The 24,753-nt window shown below is 43.8% G+C and overlaps 1 protein-coding gene across 10 annotated transcripts in view; it reads right to left on the reverse strand.

Annotated features, from left to right (window-relative positions):
* The window catches only part of rbfox1 (RNA binding fox-1 homolog 1), a 2,577,027-nt gene that overhangs the window by 2,158,992 nt on the left and 393,282 nt on the right, over positions 1-24,753 (reverse strand). For all 10 annotated transcript variants that reach the window (XM_039775112.1, XM_039775116.1, XM_039775111.1 and 7 more), the window contains exon 2: positions 16,073-16,105. In XM_039775112.1, the coding sequence (XP_039631046.1) occupies positions 16,073-16,105 (33 nt within the window). The remainder of the gene's footprint in view (positions 1-16,072; positions 16,106-24,753) is intronic.

Here is a 24,753-nt window from a genome sequence, read left to right on the forward strand (position 1 = left end):
AATATATGGGCAGAGTGGTGGCTCTGAGGCTAGGGATCTGCACTGTCAATCGGAAGGTTGCTGGTTCAAATCCCATAAATACCAAAAGGGACTCTACTTCACTGCAATTGCTCTGCCCTGGGTATAGGGTTACCACTTTTAATACAAAAAAATAAAGGACGCATATTGCAGCGGGGGCCAAGGGCAATTTCATTCTCAAATACGGGACGATTCCGTTTTTTAAAGGACGGGTGGCAACCCTACCTGGGTATGACGTTAATCTGCATCCAGCCCTGCATGTAGGCCCTCCAACCTGCAGGGAAAAACCTGAGGGTTGGTGGCAGAATTGGCACTCCAGCCACCATTAAAAAACCACACACTGTTCCATTCCATCTAAACTAGTTTGGTGCTGAGGTGTCACCCGATACATGGCTGCACTTGGCTCCTAATCTGGGATCCTGAGTTGATTTGTCATGAGGTGGGTGCGGCAATGTGCTGTATCAGTGTGTGCTCGTAACCTCTATCTCTCTCTTAGAAATCCCAAATCAAATGGTATATAACAGAGACATATGCTTTGTATTTGTCATTCCAACAGATGGCACAGCACAAACATTTGTAGTTATGATTTTTATTACTACATATGTCTGTGATGCACGTTTTGTTGGAATGACAAATGCAATGCATTTTACTACTAAACACTTATTCCCATAAGTGGTGCACTGCAAACTTTAATTAGATTTAGATGCCTGGGTTGCTGTGGTGGGCTGGCGCCCTGTCCAGGGTTTGTTTCCTGCCTTGCACCCTGTGTTGGCTGGGATTGGCTCCAGCAGACCCCCGTGGCTGTGTAGTTGGGATATAGCGGGTTGGATAATGGGAGGATGGATGTCTTAGGTTGCACAATGCATTCCCATAAGTGGTGCACTGCAAACTTTAATTAGATTTAGATGTCTTAGGTTGCACAGCTGGTTAAGTCGATATTGTAAAATGAACGTACTGTAAACGGTTTTAGTGCAAAAATAATATTTGTAGAGTACTACACCAATAGCTAGTGAAGAGTGCAGAGATACAATTTATTGCTAGACTAAAGTTTAGCACATTATTTTCACCCCGTGTCTGCGTGGGTTTCCTCCTGGTGCTCCGGTTTCCTCCCTCAGTCCAAAGACATGCAGGTTAGGTGCAATTGGCAATCCTAAATTGTCTTTAGTGTATGCTTGGTGTGTGGGTGTGTGTGTGTGTGTGCCCTGCGGTGGGCTGACACCCAGCCCGGGATTTGTTCCTACCTTGTGCCCTGTGTTGCCTGGGATTGGCTCCAGCAGAGCCCTGTGACCCTGTAGTAAGGATATAGCAGGTTGGACAATGACTGACTGACCATTTGCTGTAGGTTCTGCATGTCATAACAAAATCATGCATCTTCTGTTTTATTTTTAAATGAATAGCAACCAAATGAGAGTCTAAATATGTGAAGGTAAGATTGATGACAAAAATGGTTCATGATATTGTATCACATTTATGGCATACAGCAAAACCAAGGATCTGGTGGAGGATTTTAGGAGACCCAGGCCCCTCATGGACCCCGTGATCATCAGAGGTGACTGTGCAGAGGGTCCAGACCTATAAAAACCTGGGAGTGCAGCTGGATGACAAATTGGACTGGACTGCCAATACTGATGCTCTGTGCAAGAGAGGACAGAGCCGACTATACTTCCTTAGAAGGCTGGCATCCTTCAACATCTGCAATAAGATGCTGCAGATGTTCTATCAAACGGTTGTAGTGAGTGCCCTCACTACGAGGTGGTGTGCTGGGGAGGCAGCATAAAGAAGATGGACGCCTCATGCCTGAACAAACTGGTGAGGAAGGCAGGCTCTATTGTAGGCACAGAGCTGGACAGTTTGACATCTGTGGCAGAGCGACGGGCGCTGAGCAGACTCCTGTCAATCATGGAGAATCCACTGCATCCACTGAACAGGATCATCTCCAGACAGAGGAGCAACTTCAGCGACAGACTGCTGTCACCATCCTGCTCCACTGACAGACTGAGGAGACTCCACACTATGCGACTCTTCAATTCCACCCGGGGGTAAACGTTAACATTATACAAAGTTATTGTCTGTTATACCTGCATTGTTATCACTCTTTAATTTAATATTGTTTTTTCTCAGTATGCTGCTGCTGGAGTATGTGAATTTCCCCTTGGGATTAATAAAGTATCTATCTATCTATCTATCTATCTATCTATCTATCTATCTATCTATCTATCTATCTATCTATCTATCTATCTATCTATCTATCTATCTATCTATCTATCTATCTATATATCTATCTATCCTTCTATCTATCTATCTATCTATCTATCTATCTATCTATCTATCTATCTACAGTGATGGTGCAGGGCTGGCATGCAATGAAGGACAGACAGTTCAGTACCAATGTAAATAAAACCCACTCCATAGGAGACGACTCTCTGAGGCTTACATCGGCTTCCTTTGTAGGACTTGCTTCAGCCTTATTGATTCAAAGAGCGGTGGACCAGAACCACCCTGTCTAAAACAAGAGAAATAATTTTGTCTTCAAAAAAAAAAAATTCAAAAAAAAAAAAGAAACTAATAGTTACTCTATATTAGAATACAGTTTATTACATTACTTAATTTATTAAGACAATGACTGCTTTTAGTAAGCATTTTTACTAATTAATGAGTCAGCTTCTCTGGTGCAGTCAGGATGTAGTCATGCTAAGGAAAGACAGAAATACCCAACTGTGCTAAAAATGGCAACTTCTTTTGGCACAGAGAAGCTGCAGCAGGGTGTTCTCACTTTATCTGACGTTTACATGACACAGCACAGCAGGGGTTTATAAGGATAATCTGAGGGGGTTCACTGTCTGAATAGCGTGTGATCAGAACTGGACGATCTTCGCTCTTAATGTGTGACTGAGTCAATCGGTTAATAATTAGGCAACGTTACATCAGTGGATTGTTGTCATTTTAACTGGTGCAAATGAATGCAGGGGATTTAGTTTGGATTTATCCATCATTTGCTTGGGAAATGGCACTGTGGTCCGAAAGCTAGTATAGATATTGAACTCAAAATTTTAGTATCAATCCAGCACTAATATGCCATACATTATTCCCGTATGCGCAAAACAGATTGGGAGGCACCGTTAAGTATACTCTTACAGTACACATGCTTGAAAGTTCTACACATGTGCAAAGCAAATCGGGCAGGTAGCACAAATTAGGTAGAGACATCCCTGTAATGGACCGAAAAATATCCAGCAAATAGATCAGAATAATACTGGACAATGAAGGTTTTGCTTCCTAAACACTTTTGGGTGTATCTTATGGGTTTGCACCATCTGTTGAGATGACAAATGCAATGCATATATTTTATGACTGCAAATATCTGTGATGTGCCATCTGTTGGAATGACAAATGCAATGCAATTTATCACTACAGATGTGTTAGATCTGCCATCTTTTGAAATGAAAAGCTATAACAATGGGTGGGACACACAGATACACAGACACTTATCCTTTTAGTAGCTGTGCTTTCCCATCTAAGTTGGGCTGATATCTAAGTAATCAACATAGACCTCAGCATTAATGTTTGCAGTGAATCGTATAATTCATACATCTCTGTTACCGTATATACTCGCATTTAAGTTCTCCCACGGATAAGTTGGGGGGGCTTGATTTTAACGTACAGTAAAATTTCCAGCATTTTATAATGTCAGTCGCATAAGTCGAATGCAGAAAATTCACACTATTGCTCCAAGAGATTACGAAATGCTAAAGTCCACCTGAGAGAGCAACCACAGAGCACACTGCCTTCTTTTTCTATGTATTGTGCCTACGTGACCACACGGTAATACACAAACTATTCCGAAGTGACGTTTTCACTGTTTTGTGTTTTTTGTATCTCACACCCTCATACACCTTTAATGTAAGAACAACCCTTAACTACGATGGAGAAAATATGAAGCTAGATTTAAATTAAAAGTCGTTGAAGTGGCGAAAGAAATTGGTAACTGCGCTGCTGCAACAAAATTCGATGAGTCTGAGAAACTGATGAGAGATTGGAGGAGGCGAGAAGACGTAAAAAACGGGCGTATTTTGAATGGGAGTATAAGTCGGGGTCTGATTTTATGATCGATTTTTCGGGTTTCAAGACCTGAATTATATGTGAATATATATGGCATATGGCATTTGGAATGGGATTTGTAAAAGCAGTGTTAATGTTTTTGATGTGCCATCTACTGAAATGACAAATGCAATGCATTTTATTACTACAAATGTTCTGCTGTTTACTACCTGCCAGAATGAAAGATGCCATGCATACGTTTCTGTTTTATGGCATTTGGTATGGGACATGTAAAAGCAGTGTCAAGGTTTGTGTACCATCTATTGGAATGGCAAACACAGTACATAATTAACTGATGCCAAGGTTATGGAAGGCAATTTTGTTGGTCCACAAATACTGACACTTAATCAATGACAAGCAGCCCAAAGTTGGGCCGGAGGAAATCACATGGAAGGCATTCAAGTATGTTGCTGAGAATTTCCTTGGCAACCACAGTGAACCAAACAACTTGCAGCTGGTTAACATCATGCTTCAAGCATACAAATTCATAAAGTGCAACATGTCAATAAAGATTGATTTCCTGTATTCACACTTGGACATCTTGCCTGTTAATCTTGGTGCACACAGTAACGAAAATAGTGGAAGATTTCCCCAGGGTATTGCAATGATGGAAAAGTGAAACGTGGAGTTCGGGAAAGTGGAATCCATCAATGCTGGTTGAATACTGCTGGACACTCGAAGAAGAAGCATCAGATGCTGAACATAAGTGAAAATCAGCAGTGAAAGAGTTTTAGCTCATTTGAACTAATGCAATGTGTCAGCATCATTAAGTGAATAAACACACTAAATTCAATTAAACTAATTTCACGTTTAATACAGTTCTCATAGGATACAGTCAGGAAACATTTGTTGTCCAGTGTGATATAAATTATCTACAAAGGAGTAAAATATGCAATTTTTGTAATAAGCGCCATTTTGTTTTGCTTATTTTATGCAGAAGATCTCATACAAGCAGCACTGCAGTCTGAGTAACTGTAGACCATAATGATGAAAGTCATCATACTCACAGAATAAGAAAAACTCATGTTGTGTTGAAAGGTTTTAGCACTGTTCTAACACATTTACAGCTCTTTAACTTAAGATCGAAAAACAGCTATTATTACTTTAACTCAGGGATGAGGGATGAGACAAAGAGCGGTTCAACAAACCTCCAACGAAGAGCAAAAAATTTGGACAACGCTTTCCCTTGCCCGAACGCGGGTCACTGTGGCCCCCCTCTGGAGCCAGGCCTGGAGGTGGGGCTCGATGGCGAGCGCCTGGTGGCCGGGCCTGCACCCATGGGGCTCGCCGGGCACAGCCCAAGAGGTAACGTGGGTCCTCCTCCCCATGGGCTCACCACCTATGGGAGGGGCCAAGGAGGTTGGGTGCAGTGTGAGTTGGGTGGTGGCGAAGGCGGGGACCTTGGCGGTCTGATCCTCGGCTACAGAAACTGGCTCTTGGGGCGTGGAATGTCACCTCTCTGAAGGGGAAGGAGCCTGAGCTAGTGCGCGAGGGCGAGAGGTTCCGGCTAGATATAGTCGGACTCACCTCGACGCACAGCTTGGACTCTGGAACCAATCTCCTTGAGAGGGGCTGGACTCTCTACCACTCTGGAGTTGCCCCGTGAGAGGCCGAGCAGGTGTGGGCATACTTATTGCCCCCACTTGGAGCCTGTGCATTGGGGTTTACCCCGTGGACGAGAGGGTGGCCTCCCTCCGCCGGGTGGGGAAGGGTCCTGACTGTTGTTTGTGCGTATCGCCCAACAGCAGTTTGGAGTATCCACCCTTTTGGAGTCTCTGGAGGGTTGCTAGAGGGCATACCTTCTGGGATTCCCTCGTTTTGCTGGGAGACTTCAATGCTCACGTGGGCAATGACAGTGAGACCTGGAAGGGCGTGATTGGGAGGAATGGCCCCCCCGATCTGAACCCGAGCGGTGTTTTGTTATTGGACTTCTGTGCTCGTCATGGATTGTCCATAACAACACCATGTTCAAGCATAAGGGTGTTCATATGTGCACTTGGCACCAGGACACCCTAGGCCTCAGGTCGATGATCGACTTTGTGGTCGTGTCGCCGGACTTGCGCCATATGTCTTGGACACTCGGGTGAAGAGAGGGGCGGAGCTGTCAACTGATCACCACCTGGTGGTGAGTTGGCTTCGATGGTGGGGGAAGATGCCGGTCAGACCTGGTAGGCCCAAACGTGTTGTGAGGGTCTGCTGGGAGCGACTGGCAGAGTCCCCTGTCAGAAGTAGCTTCAACTCCCACCTCCGCAGAACTTCAACCACGCCCCGAGGGAGGTGGGGACATTGAGTCCGAATGGGCCATGTTCCGTGCCTCTATTGTTGAGGCGGCTGACCGGAGCTGTGGCCGCAAGGTGGTCGGTGCCTGTCGTGGCGGCAATCCCCAACCCGTTGGTGGACACCGCGTGAGGGATGCCGTCAAGCTGAAGAAGGAGTCCTATAGGACTTTTTGTCCTGTGGGTCTCTGGAGGCAGCTGATAGGTACCGCAGGCCAAGCGAACGCTGCTTCGTTGTTGCTGAGGCAAAACTCGGGCATGGGAGGAGTTTGAGAGGCCATGGAGAACGACTTTGGACGGCTTCGAGGAGATTCTGGTCCACCGTCCGGCGCCTCAGGAGGGGAAGCAGTGCAGTGTCAACACCGTATATGGTGGGGATGGTGCGCTGCTGACCTCACTGACGCTATGGGTCGGTGGGAGGAGTACTTCAAGACCTCCTCAATCCCACTAACATGCCTTCCATGAGGAAGCAGAGCCTGGGGACTCTGAGGTGGGCTCTCCCATCTCTGGGACTGAAGTCACCGAGGTGGTCAAAAAACTCCTTGGTGGCAGGGCCCCGGGGTGGATGAGATACCGAGTTCCTTAAGGCTCTGGATGTTGTAGGACTGTCTTGGTTGACACGCCTCTGCAACATCGCATGGACATCGGGACAGTGCCTCTGGATTGGCAGACCGGGTGGTGGTCCCCTCTTTAAAAAGGGGACCGGAGGGTGTGTTCCAACTATAGAGGGATCACACTCCTCAGCCTCCCTGGAAAAGTCTATTCGGGGGTTCTGGAGAGGAGGGTCCGCCGGATAGTGAACCTCGGATTCAGGAGGAACAGTGTGGTTTTCGCCCTGGTCGGAACAGTGGACCAGCTCTTCACCCTTAGCAGAGTCCTGGAGGGTGCATGGGAGTTTGCCCGACCGGTCTACATGTGTTTTGTGGACTTGGAAAAGGCATTCGACCGTGTCCCTCGGGAATCCTGTGGGGTGCTCCGGGAGTATGGGGTACCGGACCCCTGATAAGAGCTGTTCGGTCTCTGTACAACCGTGTCAGAGCTTGGTCCGCATTGCCGCAGTAAGTCGAGCCCGCTTCCAGTGAGAGTTGGACTCCGCCAGGGCTGCCCTTTGTCACCATTCTGTTCATAACTTTTATGGACAGAATTTCTAGCGCAGCCAGGGTGTTGAAGGGGTCCGGTTTGGTGGACTCAGGATTGGGTCACTGCTTTTGCAGATGATGTTGTCCTGTTTGCTTCATCAGGCCGTGATCTTCAGCTCTCTGGATCGGTTCGCAGCTGAGTGTGAAGCGGCTGGGATGAGAATCAGCACCTCCAAATCCGAGAGCATGGTCCTCAGCCGAAAAGGGTGGAGTGCCCTCTCAGGGTTGGGGAGAGATCCTGCCCCAAGTGGAGGAGTTCAAGTATCTCGGGTCTTGTTCACGAGTGAGGGAAGAATGGAGCGTGAGATCGACAGGCGGATCGGTGCGGCATCCGCAGTGATGCGGCTCTGCATCGGTCTGTCGTGGTGAAAAAGGAGCTGAGCCGTAAGGCAAAGCTCTCAATTTACCAGTCGATCTACGCTCCTACCCTCACCTATGGTCATGAGCTATGGGTAGTGACCAAAGAACGAGATCGCGAATACAAGCGGCTGAAATGAGTTTCCTCCGCAGGGTGTCTGGGCTTTCCCTTAAAGATAGGGTGAGAAGCTCAGTCATCCGGGAGGGGCTCAGAGTAGAGCCGCTGCTCCTCCGATCGAGAGGAGTCAGATGAGGTGGCTCGGCATCTGATCAGGATGCCTCCTGGACGCCTCCCTGGTGAGGTGTTCCGGCACGCCCAACCGGGAGGAGGCCCCGGGAAGACCCAGGACACGCTGGAGGGACTATGTCTCCCGGCTGGCCTGGGAACGCCTTTGGGATTCTCCCGGAAGAGCTGGAAGAAGTGGCCGGGAGAGGGAAGTCTGGGCCTCTCTGCTTAAGCTGCTGCCCCGACCCGACCTCGGATAAGCGGAAGAGGATGGATGGATGGATGGATGGATGGATGGACTTTAACTCAACTGAATAACATGAACGTCAACGAAAGGCAAGTAATTCTTAAGAAAAAAAAAAACTTGTGATGCCACTCACTGATTTCAAAAACTGCCAATTACTAAAACAAACTTAATGGTACAAAGGTAAGTCTGTCTGCTTCGATCACGGGGTGTATTAACGAACATCTGTTCACCGGACATACCTCTTCTTTCTTTGTGCTTCTTGTTGCCTTTCTTCATCAGACATTCTTACCTTATATTCCTCTTTCTGTGAGCTTCTTGTTGCTCTTTTTCATTGGATATTCAAGCCTGATTATGGATGCCGTACAATGTGACACCCTGATGTACCCTGCATGAATTACAATCCGTTGCTGGCCACTTGCCCTTCTTCATGGACATTCCCTCCCCCCTGGGGATAATGGATGACATTAGGTTCAGGAACCAGCATGGATGCCTGCCAGTCAGACATCTTATCGCTTCATTCATATCTATAATTAAATAAATAAATATATATACATACATATAAAGGAGAGTTGGGATCTGAGAGACTGTGTTTGTGTGTTTGTGGAGGGATGGAGAGTTACTTCACATCATTTCATTTACTTCATTTCGCTACGAGCTGAGCTCCGCAGCTGACGCGGTCTTGCCGTTCTTTTTCTTTAGTGTTTAGTCCTCTCTCCTTTACTGATTTATATAAAGGAGAGTTGGAATCCGAGAGACTGTATTTGTGGAGGGATGGGGCGTTAAGGTGGGTGGGGGAGTCACGTGATCATCTGCCCTCCCATTCACGGCATTTCAATCACTTCATTTCGCTCCGAGCTGAGCTCTGCAGCTGACGCGGTCTTGCCATTCTTTTTTCTTAGTGTTTAGTCCTTTCTCCTTTGCTGATTTACTGTTTACTAGACGCAGTGCTTACTGAATTGTATTTTTTCCTTTAGTGTTTCTACTTAGTGTTTCTTAGTGTTTAGTAGATGCGGTGTTGCAGTTTACTGTTACTTTCTACTTCGTTTCTGTACTTTAGTGTTTAGTACACTTTTACTTTATCTCATTTACTGTTGTTCCCAGAGCTGTTGCCCTTTTTTACTTTATCTCATTTAGTGTTTCGTAGACTTTTACTTTATCTCATTTACTGTTGTTCCCAGCGGTGTTGCTGTTTTCCCCGTTTCAATTTTTTATGCAGCATGTTCACGAATTAGTCATAGAGAAAATGTATATATTTTGGCTCCAGGAGGACAAACCAAAAATGTTGTATATAAAGAAGCTCTATAAGTCGCATGTAGATAAGTAGTTATTCCAACTAAAGCGACTGCTGCGAAGCGCACGCGGTCTGCTAGTATATATATATAGTGAACTGGGACCCGGACACAGGCAGACGGACAACATAGTTTCACCACACACCGTTTATTTACACGAATTATTTACAAATAGTGCTCACGTGCACCCCCAGTGCCTCTTGCACCGTTCCCCCAAATGTCCAGGCCTAACAAGTCTAATGCCTCTCTTTTGGCCGCCTCCCATCCTCTCTCCAGCTCTCTCCTCTTCCACCCGACATCCACTGCTCACTGGAGGGAGATGGCCCCTTCCCGGCAATCAGTCATGGCCACACCCCAGTGTGGCGGAAGTGCCGGCTGCGCACCCGGAAGCCGTCCGTGTGTCCCCTGTCGTCTTCCCCCCAGCACTTCCTGGTGTGGCGGAAGTGCTGGGCTCGAGGGATATGCAGGCATTGGGGCGCCGCCTGGTGGTGGCCACGGGTCCCTACAGGGCTGGGCTTCCAAGCCCTGTACCCGAGGCCCCCAACAAAACCAGGACGGACGCCCCCTCGCGGTCTGGAGGAGGCACAAGCCCTCCTCCGGTCTTCCTGGGCGTCCCGGCCGGGGACCACAATATATATATATCTTCTTATATAATACTCTACTGTTGCTCTCCATTTGTCTGTCCAGGATTTTAAATCACCTGTAGTTCATAAAAAGTTTGACCTGTTGACCTGAAATTTGGTACACATATGTTAGGAGATGTCTACTGTCCGTTTTCAGGGTGATAATTGACCCCTAAGGTTATTCCTTTTTTATTTTTAATTTATTTTATTGTAGAATCAACTCTCGGCAGCGGCCAGCAGGGCGCCATGTGGCACATGTGTACAGGTGCTGTTCTCATTCATGTGGACTAAAGTCGAGAACAACAGCAGGCAGACACCAATACAAAAGTAAAAAAGCAATTTCTTTATTCTTGGTGAGAGGAGGCTTGCAGCCCCTGTCAGCCAGTTCCACTGACAGCTAGATCAGAGAGCCTAAAGAAAGAAGGGAGTTAGCTCAGTTTTATACCAGTTTGTTTACTAAACAAAAAGAGGAAGTATGGCAGTTCAATTTGAGGTCACACAGAGTTTGCAAGTAGCTTAAGATGACACATCAGATCAGTACTGGAGAAGTACACGGTAGTCTTTAGATAAGATGAACTGTCGGCATATCCCCAGTCCCAGGTTTCCTACCCAGCTTAGGCCATGCAATTCAGCTATGGCTAGTTTTGCAAGACAGTTACAGAGACAGCACTTTGCAAAACATGTACTTCCCTATTCTTCTGCACCATCAAGGTTACAACACTTCAACAGCTATGTGGCAGTTACAATTTAAGAATCTTATTATAGCTTACATTCCACACATAATGATCATCACACATAATAATTGGTTATGCAATAGCAAAAGCTACCTTAAAAGTTAGTTTAGTACATTTGTCTTACAGGAATACACTCTTACAGCTTAGTGTCTGTATTAGATTACATTTGTTCAGTTAGCTTAATTCATCCATAAACTCTGCACAAGCTTAATTCTTTTCAGTATATATAAAAAACAAATCATATAGAAATAATAAATAATATAGCTCTCTGCATCATGCTTAATGCAAATTACAGTCATTGGTATTGAGAGTTAAATACTTATAATCATTTCAGTTTATAATGTTTTTTTTCTCTTTCTCATTTCCTACCACCTTCGCTGTCACTTCCCCTACCTCTTCATATCTTAAATCATTTTTGAGGCAGATTGAAGACTTAAGTGCCAGTTTAAGTGAAAAATTAAGGAAAACGTACTAATTACAACGCAAAAAACTGACTTAATCAGTTTTAATGCAAAAGGATGCCGACAAAAGAAGAGAAGCAGCAGGCCGCTAGGGTGGAGACAAGAGGAGCGGCTCAGGAAGCAGTAAGCGCATCAACCTCTGAGCAAACGAATGCTAAACGTACAGAGAAAGAGGATGAAAACTAGGAATGTTCAAGTCAAGTGGATTCACTACACATTATTGTTTAGTATGCTGTTACTAGTACATATATACAGTATATATATATATATATACTGTATATACTAATAAAAGGCAAAGCCGTGACTGCCTGACTGACACACTCATCACTAATTCTCCAACTTCCCGTGTAGGTAGAAGGCTGAAGTTTGGCAGGCTCATTCCTTATAGCTTACTTACAAAAGTTCAGCAGGTTTCCTTTTGAAATTCTACGCGTAACGGTCATAACGGTCGACAAAGTCCGCCATGTTGAACTTTCTTATTTATGGCCCCATCTTCACGAAATTTGATAGGCGGCTTCCCTGCGCTAACCAAAACCAAAGTACGTACTTATTTTGGTGGTATGACACCACTGTCGGCCGCCATATTGAACTTTCCAACGGTCTTTGTTACTTATGGGCCCATCTTCAAGAAATTTGGTACGCGGGTTCCCAACGCTAGCTGAATCCTACTTACGTACATATATACGTCCATAGCCTACAGCTCGGTCACCGTGTGAGGTGTCGTTGGGTCCCCCATCCCAACGCCTCCCACGTTGTTGGCTGCCTGCCTAAATAAGGCTGTCCGTCGCTCCGGTCTCTACATTCCCTTCCTTGCTTCGCCACGGGATTCACGTCTCCCTGCTGATAACTGCAGCCTTTTAATTTAATCCACGGCTTCTCCGCTGTTTTATTGTTCGTTTATTACGATGATAGTTATTGTGTAGGTATTTTACACTTACTTTACATTGTTCAGGTACCCATTTCCTTTATAATTCCAACCGTACCCCCATTAACATGTCTATCGAGGTGATCACCATCGATCAAAGAACTGTCACTTACCGAGTGGTTTCCATGCCCGGAGATAGCACCTACCTTTTCCATTCTCTTTGTTACATATTGCACGGCCATATCAGGCTCACTCTTGATATCCGGAGGAACATTGTGTCTTATGTATTGAATGACTGGGACAGGTTCAAGGTGTGGACTGATGACGGTACAGGAGATAATTATACTACACAGGAGCACTAGAAGAGTGAAATGCTTAAGCCCTTCACCTATGGATCTGCATGTGAGTTGATGGCTGCCGCTGAATTGTTCGGTTGTTGCTTTCAAGTCTACCGAAATGGCCAAATATTTTACACCTTTCGACAACCGCCAATGCCTCTTAAACATCTTAGATTCACAGGTGACGATTTCAGTAGTGGACACTTTGATGTTTATGAATGTTTAAACTCTCAAAAGCTGGATGTGAAGTTATCGATGAAACCGGTTGTATGCTTACAACGCTTGACAGATGCCGAATGTCACTTCAACACAAGTCCTGCAAATACTGTCGTAATTGAAACAAACCATGAAACTCAAACCGATTATGTCAGCAGCAATCCAAGCTGTGAGATTTGAAACAAGATTACTGTTCACATGGCCAACTGTACGTTACATGCTCAAGAGTAAGCTCAGCGCACAGCTTGGTCATATTGTAATGGCCGACCCCTTTACCCAGCCGGCAGCTACACCTCCAAGACCTGTGGCCTGGATAATTTACTGAGCAATCTAACTATCAAGCCGTACTTCTACACAATTAAACTTTTCCCCACAATCGACGGTATAAATGCAAGTACACAAAAGCAGGATGTAAAAATAAACGGATTAAATGTATTAAATGAAACAAGACATGCCACAAAACAGATATAAATATAAATATCCCGCCACCCCAGCAACAACAAGACAGCACCAAATATAAATACAAAAACCCTCCCTTGTCCCTGTAACATATAACACACAACACGAACAACAAAATGACTGAAAAACAGAATGATTGGGAACTTGAGTCCGAATATAAAAAATGTCCTGAATACGGATGACTGAACTAGCGGCAATTGTGGTGTTTGATTTTCCCGGCGATTGGAGCAACCTCACCGTGATTCCTCGCGATGGTGGATGGTGAATCGACCCCGGGGTCTCAGCAGATGCAGGTTGAAAGACAGTCCGGAAAATGAAAAGCAAACTGGTGAAAAGGCGCGATGTGAAGAAACAGCAAGCAAGTTGAAGTGGTTGAAACAAAACGGTCTTTTTTTCCTTCTCCTCCCTCTTTCCTCTTAAATAGTCTGTGACGGCTGTGATTGATTAATTAAGAACAGGTGTTTTCCAGGTTTGCGGCTGTGGTCTCCTTCATCATCCGTCCTCCTTTACGGGGACGGCATTAACTGATACACATACAAACAGCAAACGGGACAATGAAACGAGACGCACTCAGAACTGACATTTAAACACTAACTATGTGGCCCCGCTACAATATTACAACCGGAGGGCCGAACTCACAATGTGGTATACAAAGAGATCCTTAACAAATAATTATTGGTATATTTTCCCTCAGTTTAAAAAGGTTTACTTTTCCGATTAATAAAAATTTTAAGGCAGTACTTCGCCGCTGCAAAGCGCGGGTATTTTGCTAGTATATATATATATACAGTATATCACATATTAGCTGTCCCCCGTGGTTCCTCGCACATAGTAGTAAAACAGGACAAACTTTAAAAATCAATAAACAAACAACAAGGTACGGTCAAAAATGTGGCGACAGGTAGAGAGACTCGAATGGAGGCTGGCGCATGAGTGAGGAGGGCTCCACTCGGCTCCCTACTCCTGACGTCACGCTTCCCCATCTCCTCAGTCCATTGCGTCTCTCTCTCTCAGATTCACGCATATAAATCAGTACCGCAAACAAACTATGATACTTAGCGCGATGAGAGAACAACTGGAATGTTCAAGCAAATTATAGAAAAAAATCCAATCTAAATCTGTTAAGTGGTTCTCTTGTGAAAAGCGGACAGACAGACAGACATTGGATTTTATAGATATACAGCTAACTCTAGAGACATCAAATACTTTATTATTTGGTATTGTTGATTGGGAGAATTCATAATTCCAACGCTAAATGGGCTAACAGTCTTCCACTTTTTATTATGTTTAACCTTCAATGATATTTAAATTCATTAAGTAAGCAGAAATAGAGTAAGGCAAAGGGGACAACTGAAATATGCATAAAAAATGTATTTGATGTCAGATGGCTACCTCTAGTTGCTGAGGGGCTATATTGTACAGTCTCTTATGATTGTTTGTTTTGAGCAACAATAATAAAAAAACACACACACATTTCAATGATGGCATCATCCATTATTTCTGGATTCTTAATTAACAGAACACAATACAGATTATCCTTTGGCATGCGCCATTGGTCCTAAACTAGAGTACTTTCAAACTTCAGACAGCAGGGGCAGGCAGCAATTTTAAAGTTAGAGTAAGGGATAAGTGAGACTTTATTTCAATAAAAATCACACACATAAATACAGGAAAAATAAATATTGTTCCTCTCTGTTAGAGGTGACAAAAACATTGAACACAATCAGTGAATACAGTAAACGTGGCAGAGGAGCTCGGCCCTAATCCATGTGCCCCTTGTCCCAGGCCAAGTGAGCAGCTAAAATGGAATAAAACAGCGGTGGTAAATTCCATGTAATCTCTGTAACAAGCCACACATTTTATTCATTTTTCTTATTGAGTTCTTAAGTGTCAAAATTAAAGTATTCCTTAAAGTTATGAGTGTAAAACCATACATTTACTCTGATCTGATCTTCCACTTCTTTTCTTGAGTTGACACCACATAATTCTTTAAATGCTGAATAAATACAGAAAGACAAAACATACAGTAGAGCATATTCGGTGTTTGAGCATCCATTTTGCAAAGAAATTAAAGGATCTTCTGACAGACTCAAAGGCACTGTGCACTGTGGACGATCAACTGTATGATTTCAGCCATCGTCCATAACAGAACAAAACATGCTGCGGTCGTCCACAAACTGGTTACACTCCACGTCACTTTATGAAATATTCTGAAAAAGTACAATCGCAAGAGCTTCAGTTCACACCACACATCAGTCACCCTTTCAATGATACGGTGTGAATTTTTCATAAATACTTGACAGCATTTAATAAAAGTTTATTACCGAACAAGCAGAGTATGATTCTGGTAACTGTCCTTTCTGGATAAAGCCAAGCAGAGGACCACAGAGGTTAGGATCTGCCCCGGTATCATTCAGCACCTGAACATCAGCATCAACCTATCACTAAGCTGGGAGAATCAAACCTTAAACTGATGCAAAGGTAACACATAGAAAGAAAACACTCGGCTAACAGCTGTAAAGACATTATAATACAGCTGACGTCAAACTAGAAAAGACAGCAAACAAACTCCTTCACGCTCTTTGATTTCTGTAAACCTAGCATGAAACATCAGACTGCCAGAAAATTGTCAATTCTTGAATTGTTTGAACAAAGGCCGAAAATGCTTTTCTACAAAAAGAAAGCGCAGCAGAGAGCAGAGTATCCATGAAAAAGCATTGACTTACCTGATACTTGATTGTAGGATGAATTCCCGAAGCCTAGGGTTAAAAAAAAATAATAATAGCGACATTAGAATAATATCCTCCATTACATATGCAGACATCTCAAATGAAAGCTTGTACTTGGTTACCTACAATCCATACATTCATTTTATGAGCCACTCTTCTGGAAGAAACATAAAGTGGAAGTGGGAATCTTATCAGCTCTCAGACTATATAAACTATACATTACCCAGGGGTCAAGAGATGATGTGGTGTCCATGAAACATAATAAAATGTTTAATTAGATTAGCATTATCTACCTGTCTTTTATATAGTGTTTTTCTTAACTCTGCCTATTTTTATATAGTGCTTTTCCAAACTCTCTTTCTCTCATTAAAACATTAGAACACTCTGGACGAGAACAGGCCATTCAGCCCAACAAAGCTCGCCAGTCCTGTCCACTTAATTCTTCCAAAAAAAGTCGAGTTTTGAATGTCCCTAAAGTCTTAGTGCCTACCACACTACTTGGTAACTTATTTCAAGCGACTATCTGTGTAAAGAAAAACTTCCTAATGTTTGTGCGAAATTATGCTTAACAAGGGTATATAGTGCCTTTCCTAACTGTCTCTATCTATCTATCTTTTCTATAGCTCCTTTCCTAACTCTCCCTCTCTCCGTCTTTTATACAGTGTCTTTTTTAACTCTATGTACCTTTTGTATAGTGCCTTTCCTAACTTTATCTATCTTTTCTATAATGCCATTCTTAACTATACTGATCTGCCTATATTTTATATAGTGCCTTTCCTATCTCTATTGATCTATCTTTTATATAGTGCCTTTCCTATCTCTATTGATCTATCAATCTATTTTATCTTTTATTTAAAGTTATTTTTCTTTTGATATATCTGTCAATTTTTATACAATGCCTTTCCTTTTCCTCTCCCTCTCTCTCTGCCTTGATATATAGTGTCTTTCCTTACTGTCTCAATCTATCTTTTACAGTATATAGTTCCTATTTGACTCTATTGCTCTGACACTCTATCAATCTATCATAGAGTGCCTTTACCTACTCTCTATTTTACATATATTTCCGCTCTCCATGCTATCTAGCACAAATAATAGATAGATAGATAGATAGATAGATAGATAGATAGATAGATAGATAGATAGATAGATAGATAGATAGATAGATAGATAGATAGATAGATAGATACTTCATTAATCCCAACGGGAAATTCACATAATCCAGCAGCAGTATACTGATACAAAGAAACAATATTAAATTAAATAGTATAATTAAAGAGTGACTATTTATATACCATTTTATATACCATTTTTCACTAAAACTTGAGCACTTAATAATTTGTTTCAATGAGTGATGGCTGCTGTCCAGAATATACAAAACATTTACAGCTCAAAGGAGCAATAAAAAACAGATTCAATCTTGGAAATATTGGATAATTAAAAGACTGACATGAATGGGACCTCCGTCAATTTCAGCACATTTCTAGAGGTGGACAAGTTTAGGGTGACAGGCTGTCCGCCCTCTGTATCAGTTTAAAAGGTAAACACTTGCCGATTAAAAGAAGATCAACAAATTACATTTACTAAAGTTCTTACTGGAAATAAAGAATGTTCAATAAACATGAAATAAACGGATAATAAGGTGTCTAAAGGCTTGACTTCATTTCAGTTTCTCTTAATTTGGCTGTCTAGCAAAGACTAAGAGAATTGTCATTATTTATTGCTTAGGGTGGTTAAGTTGATTATTTCAGTTTGTTTCTCTCCATGTTCTTCAAAAGCCAGACAGATAAGTTTATATTGTCACACATGCATGTCAAAGGATCGCCTTCCAGGCTCGTAGCAGGTATGTACTTCCACTCCGGGACAGAAGAGGGTGCTGTCACTAACAGTATCATGTGTTTAGTTCGTCCACAGCACCAAGAAGACACCCCAGGAGTTCAACTGACTCCGCCCCTTCCTGTTGGACTCCCATAAAATCCAATTGTCCCCTGGAAGGATGTGTCTCACTTGGACCAGAGCTAGCCGCAGGATGGAGCTCCACCATGCCAGGCCTCCTCTTTTGAGCGGTATTACCTATTCTGAGGCAACCATTGCATATTGTTTTGTCCCATTGTTGCCTTTGCTTTCTTTTGTGTTTACAGCATCATATTAAATAGATAGATAGATAGATAGATAGATAGATAGATAGATAGATAGATAGATAGATAGATAGATAGATAGATAGATAGATAGATAGATAGATAGATGAAAGGCACTATATAGATAGATAGATAGATAGATGAAAGGCTCTAGATAGATAGATAGATAGATAGATAGATAGATAGATAGATAGATAGATACTTTATTAATCCCAAGGGGAAATTCACATACTCCAGCAGCATACTGATAAAGAACAATATTAAAGGAATTAAAGAGTGATAACAATGAAGGTATAACAGACAATAACTTTGTATAATGTTAACGTTTACCCCCCCGGGTGGAACTGAAGAGTCACATAGTGTGGGGTCTCCTCAGTCTGTCAGTGGAGCAAGATGGTGACAGCAGTCTGTCACTGAAGCTGCTCCTCTGTCTGGAGATGATCCTGTTCAGTGGATGCAGTGGATTCTCCATTATTGACAGGAGCCTGCTCAGCGCCCGTCGCTCTGCCAAATGGGGCAACCTAACTGGCACCACAACTAGTTTTTTGGGCTTCCTCATGTCTTAACTACACTATTAAAATCTTATCAAATATACAAGCATCCACAGCAATAATTCACTCCATTCACACAAAAAGGGAAAGTGAGATATAAACCAGATGCAACAAAAACACAGTGAAACTGACTGATCAAGGTTGAAACTTTAAGCATTGTGAGCACGGACATACAATCTTTTCTCAAGTGTGCAGGAAAAGCCGTACAATCAACCCAAACAAAACCATCATAAAAGTGCTGATAGTTATTGACTTGTCTAATGCTGCTGTCGTTTATGGCCGTCCCATTCCTTCGTACGTAACACTTGTCTGACCATTTTTGAACTGCTAAATCTATTCTTAAACACTCTGCCATGGTAAAACACTTCCCCAACACTGTGCAGAAAGCCTTCTGTTGAATTTGTCTCCTCAACTCCATTAGGCTATATGATGGACAGGTTGACAGATGAGATCAGAAAGGAGTCTCTGTGGACTATGATGTTTGCAGATGACATTGTGATCTGTAGTGTGAGTAGACAGCAGGTTGAGACAAACCTGTAGAGGTGGAGGTACGCACTGGAAAGAAGGGGAATGAGAGTCAGTAGACGTAAGCTGGAGTACATGTGTGTGAATGAGAGGGGAAGGTGTTAGAAGGAGCACAAGTGGTGAAGGTAGATAAAAATAAATACTTGCGTTCAACAGTCCAAAGCAATGGAGAAGTATGGAAGAGAGGTGAAGAAGAGAATGCAGGCAGGGTGAACTGGGTGGAGAAAAGTGACAAGAGTGATTTGTGAGAGAAAAGTACCTACAAGAGTGAAAGGGAAGGTTTAAAAAACAATAGTGAGACCAGCTATGTTATATGGTCTATATGGTATATGGTATATATGGTATATGATGGTTTGGAGACGGTGGCCCTGACAAAAAGACAGGTAACAGAGCTGGAAGTGGCCGAGTTGAAGATGCTATGATTTTTGCTTAGAGTAAGAATGATAGGCAGGATTAGGAATAAGTATATTAGAGGAAGAACACAGTTTGGTGACCAAGTGAGAGAGGCTAAATTGAGAAGGTCTGGGCACACGCAGAGAAGAGATGAGGGGTACGTCGAGATGGAACCGCCAGACAAGAGTAAAAGAGGAAGTTAATGGATGTGGTGACAGAGGATATGAAGGCAGTCAGTGTGGATAGAAAAAAGATGTCAAAGACAGGGATAGATGAAGACGGATGATCCTCTGTGGCAATGGGAGCAGCCAAAAGAAGAAGAAGAACACTCCTTCAGGCTACAAAAAGCCGACAGCTCAAACGGAACAAACGGAAAATTAGAGTGGTCATGTCTAAGAAAGAAAAATGGAGAGAAGTCCTATCCATCCATCCATCCTCTTCCGCTTATCCGAGATAGGGTCGCGGGGGCAGCAGCTTGAGCAGAGATGCCCAGACTTCCCTCTCCTCGGCCACTTCTACTAGATCTTCCGGGGGAATCCCGAGGCGTTTCCAGGCCAGCCGGGAGACATAGTCCCTCCAGAGTGTCCTGGGTCTTCCACAGGGCCTCCTCCCGGTTGGACGTGCCCAGAACACCTCACCAGGGAGGCGTTCAGGAAGCATCCTGATCAGATGCCCGAGCCACCTCATCTGACTCTTCTCGATGTGGAGGAGCAGCGGCTCTACTCTGAGCCTGTCCTGGATGACTGAGCTTCTCCCCTTATCTTTAAGGGAAAGCCCAGACACCCTGCGGAGGAAACTCATTTCAGCCTCTTGTATTCACAATCTCGTTCTTTTGGTCACTACCCATAGCTTATGACAATAGGTGAGGGTAGGAACGTAGATCGACTAGTAAATTGAAAGCTTTCCTTATGGCTCAGCTCCTTTTTTTCCACGACAGGCCGATGCAGAGCCTGCATCACTGTGGACGCCACACCGATCCGCCTGTCGACCTCACGCTTCATTCTTCCCTCACTCGTGAACAAGAACCCGAGATACTTGAACTCCTCCACTTGGGGCAGGATCCCGCTCCCAACCATGGTAAGGCACTCCACCTTTTTCCGTCTGAGGACCATGGTCTCGGATTTGGAGGTGCTGATTCACATCTCAGCCGCTTCACACTCAGCTGCGAATCGATCCAGAGAGAGCTGAAGATCACGGCCTGATGAAGCAAACAGGACAACATCATCTGCAAAAAGCAGTGACCCAATCCTGAGTCCACCAAACCGGACCCCCTCAACACCCTGGCTGAGCCTAGAAATTCTGTCCATAAAAGTTAGGAACAGAATTGGTGACAAAGGGCAGCCCTGGGAGAGAAGTCCAAATAAGAGAAAAAAAAACATCTGCACTGTATGTTAGCACTGAAGTGCGTCTTCTCCTGAGTGTTTGAGTCTGTCCTAACGGTCTCTAAACACCATAAAACAGAGGGTACAGCAAGAAGGAAATGAAAGCCTGCCCACAGAATGTAGAATGACGACAAAGGCCACCATTCACAGAACTAACCTACTTTGTGAGTCGGCTGAAATGAGACAACAGACCTCTTCTGTTTCCCAATGGGCTTCTTTCAGCTGTGCTTATTTAGCACCCAGCGTTAAAACAAGCTAAGTGCATATTTTCATAGCATTTCACTTTCCTTTATCTGCAGAGGGTCGAAAGATAGTTTGACTAATTCAAGGAAATGAATTCCCCGGGAATCAGCACCCCTTGTGAAACACACTGTACATTTTTTTTTTTAAATGTCTACAATCATTGATCCAAAATAAAAAAAGGAAAGCATTCGAAAAGGCAGACAGCAAACGAAATGAAAGCAGAATGTAAAATTGGAGGAGAATCAATGATTCAATATTGAATATTGCGCGTTCACACAGTCGCCTGCACTTCTATGACAACTTATGCTTTGATCATCTGACTTAATGGAATTAAAGTAGGGGTGCTTCAGTGGCACATGCAAAAAGGAAAGAAAAAAAACAGATGAAAGTTAATTCCATTATGGAAGGGAAACTTACACAAACAATGTTCTGGCTGTTCAGCCTTCATCAAACGAGTCACAAAAACCAAAGCATTATGTATGTACGAGTGTAGTGCATGCCTGCTCTTAGGTCGCAGACAGTACATGTTTGATTCCTGGATTAGATTACGATGCTGTGAACTCGTAGCAGAAGGTCTTAGTTTAGTAATACTTTTACGCCATTTGTTTCTGTAGAACATCAGAACAATCTAGACGAGAACAGGCTATTTAGCCCAACAAAGCTCGCCAGTCCTCTCCACTTAACTCTCCTAAAATAAGAGTTTTCAAAGTCCCTAAAGTCCTACTGTCTACCACATTACTTGGTAGCTTATCCCATGTGCCCTGTGCTTCATAGTGGCATTACAGTTTGACACAAAGCCTACTGGTCTTCTGTGGGGGTCAATTATTAAGACATAATTATGCCATTCCGCATTGGCTCTTAAGCTTTTTTATTACTCATGACCCAACTTTGCCTTTTTTGTGTCTTCAAGAAGTAGTCATTAGTGATGAGCGAGCACCAAAGTGTTCGGGTGTTCGGTCCGAACACATCGCGATGTTCGTGTGCCACCCGAGTATAATGTAAGTCAATGGGAGACAACCAGGCACCCCCTGCTCTGAAGAGGGGAGAGTGCCTGGTCCATTGGAAAAGGTCAGAAAGTGACAGAAACACCACCCAAATGGACCGGGAACAGCATGGGGACGATGTCCGGATGCATCTTGGACTACCAAGTACCTGCTGGGAACCAGTTTGTCCGAGTTGTATGCCACTTTTAGAGACTGACAAAAACACGCCCAAAACACCCCAAAAAAATCAACTTTACAGGAAAAATGACGCTCTAAAACATTATATGACAGTGCCTGCAGGTGAGCTGACGCTCTAAAACATTATATGCCAGTGCCTGCAGATGAGCTGACGCTCTAAAACATTATATGCCAGTGCCTGCAGGTGAGCTGACGCTCTAAAACATTATATGCCAGTGCCTGCAGGTGAGCTGACGCTCTAAAACATTATATGCCAGTGCCTGCAGGTGAGCTGACGCTCTAAAACATTATATGACAGTGCCTGCAGGTGAGCTGACGCTCTAAAACATTATATGCCAGTGCCAGTGCTGCAGATGAGCTGACGCTCTAAAACATTATATGACAGTGCCTCCATATATAGCACCCGATGACGTGTTCCGGCCAGCCAATCACTGTAATGCCAGCACCTGACATGGCTACTGGCATTACAGTGAGGGCAGTACTTACCTGCCCCTTGATTGGCTGTCTCCAACCCATGAAACGTGCGGGGCGGAGACTCGAGCATGGCGCACGAGCACATGTGGTACTCGTTCGAGTAGCGCCATGCTCCGAGCATAGCGATGCTCGAGCCGAACACATGTTCGGCCGAGCATGCTCACTCATCACTAGTAGTCATCCCTTCGTCCCACCTTGAAGAACTGCTGCCATCGATCATACATCCCCCTTGAAGAGCCGCCAACACAGGTCATAGGACAGCCATGCTGTTTTCTTAAACTGTCTGCTGTGTCACATCGCAAGGCACTCAACAAATTGTTTGCACCCCGTTCCAATTTTGCGTCCTATTGTGAATCTTAACCCAAATTCACACAAGATGTGCCCCATAGTTCTAAAGTGATAAGCTTCTTCAACTAATGACATCGACAGCTTATACAGCATGAACCTTGGATTTAAAAATCAAGATGATAATCCATAACAGCAAGATGTGCTCCACAGCTCAATGATTTGACTCAACATACAAAATGAAAAGATCAATCCTTCCACAAATGAATTATCAAGCCCACTTAGTCCCCTTCAGGTTGTCTGCAGCCAGATCCAATCCTGGTACCTTCAGGCAGAAAGAAGAAGACCCACCTTGAATTTGTTTCCAGTTCATTTCAGAGCAAGTCCCTGCTTAAATACACATTCGCTAACACAGTGACGGCTCAGATTCACACGTTCACCTCAAACGTTTATCTTAGGAATGTGCTGACATGGGTGGCACTCGTAAACACTGGCTGAGTTTCTACACCTGTGAGGCAGAAGCAGCAACCATTGACGCGCCATGTTACCCTACAAAATTCCATTTGTTTTCTGACCCATTAATCCACTTGCTGGTCTCATGTAACTAGACGCCATCCAGCCAGACCTGGGCACAATCCAGGAATTTCCTCCCACAGTCCAAAGACATGCAAGTTAGGTGCATTGGCGATCTTAAATTGTCCCTAGTGTGTGCTTGGTGTGTGTGTGTGCCCTGCGGTGCACTGGCGCCCTGCCTGGGGTTTGTTTCCTGTCTTGCGCCCTGTGCTGGCTGGGATTGGCTCCAGCAGACCCCCGTGACCCAGTAGTTAGGATATAGCGGGTTGGACACTGACTGACTGACTTTGAGTGACAATTCCAGACCATGAGTGACCACTGAGTTCATGTGTGTTTATTACTTATGATTGTGACATTTGGCGTTTGTACAGCCAAAGAAGGTACTGTGATTAATAACATAACTTTTATTTGAAATTAGATCTGTGCCAGGTTCAATTGTGCCCCCTGTGGTCACACACTTGTACATATTACTGATCCTTGTCTCTAAAATAAAATCCCAAGCTTTGGACATACACGAGGGTGATGATTCCAGACCATAGGTGTCCATTGAGCTAATGTGTGTATACTTATGTGGACTGTACAGGCTGACTAACACGAACGATCACTTCAATAAAATCAGAAACAACTTCCACCTTTTCTAGCCGGAGTACTTTGACAGACTTTGCTCTGACAGATTTTCATTGCACAAAGAAGGCAGAATCAGCAAATACTGAGACAAGTGCCCGCTCCTTCCTTCCCTCCCACCCCTGCTGTCACCACCTGACGTGATGCGAGATGACTAGCAAAGACTTGGCATGCTTGTATAAATCTCGCAGGATATGAGGAGGTTAAACCTGCCAGATGTTCATTTCCATAACATGATATGTCACAGGTAAATCCTGATTTAAACATGTCCAAAGGCAACAATTTGATCACATTTGTCTCCTGAAGTAATAC

Source organism: Polypterus senegalus, chromosome 13 (assembly GCF_016835505.1).
Source record: "Polypterus senegalus isolate Bchr_013 chromosome 13, ASM1683550v1, whole genome shotgun sequence".
In the NCBI taxonomy this organism is placed as follows: Eukaryota; Metazoa; Chordata; class Cladistia; order Polypteriformes; family Polypteridae; genus Polypterus; species Polypterus senegalus.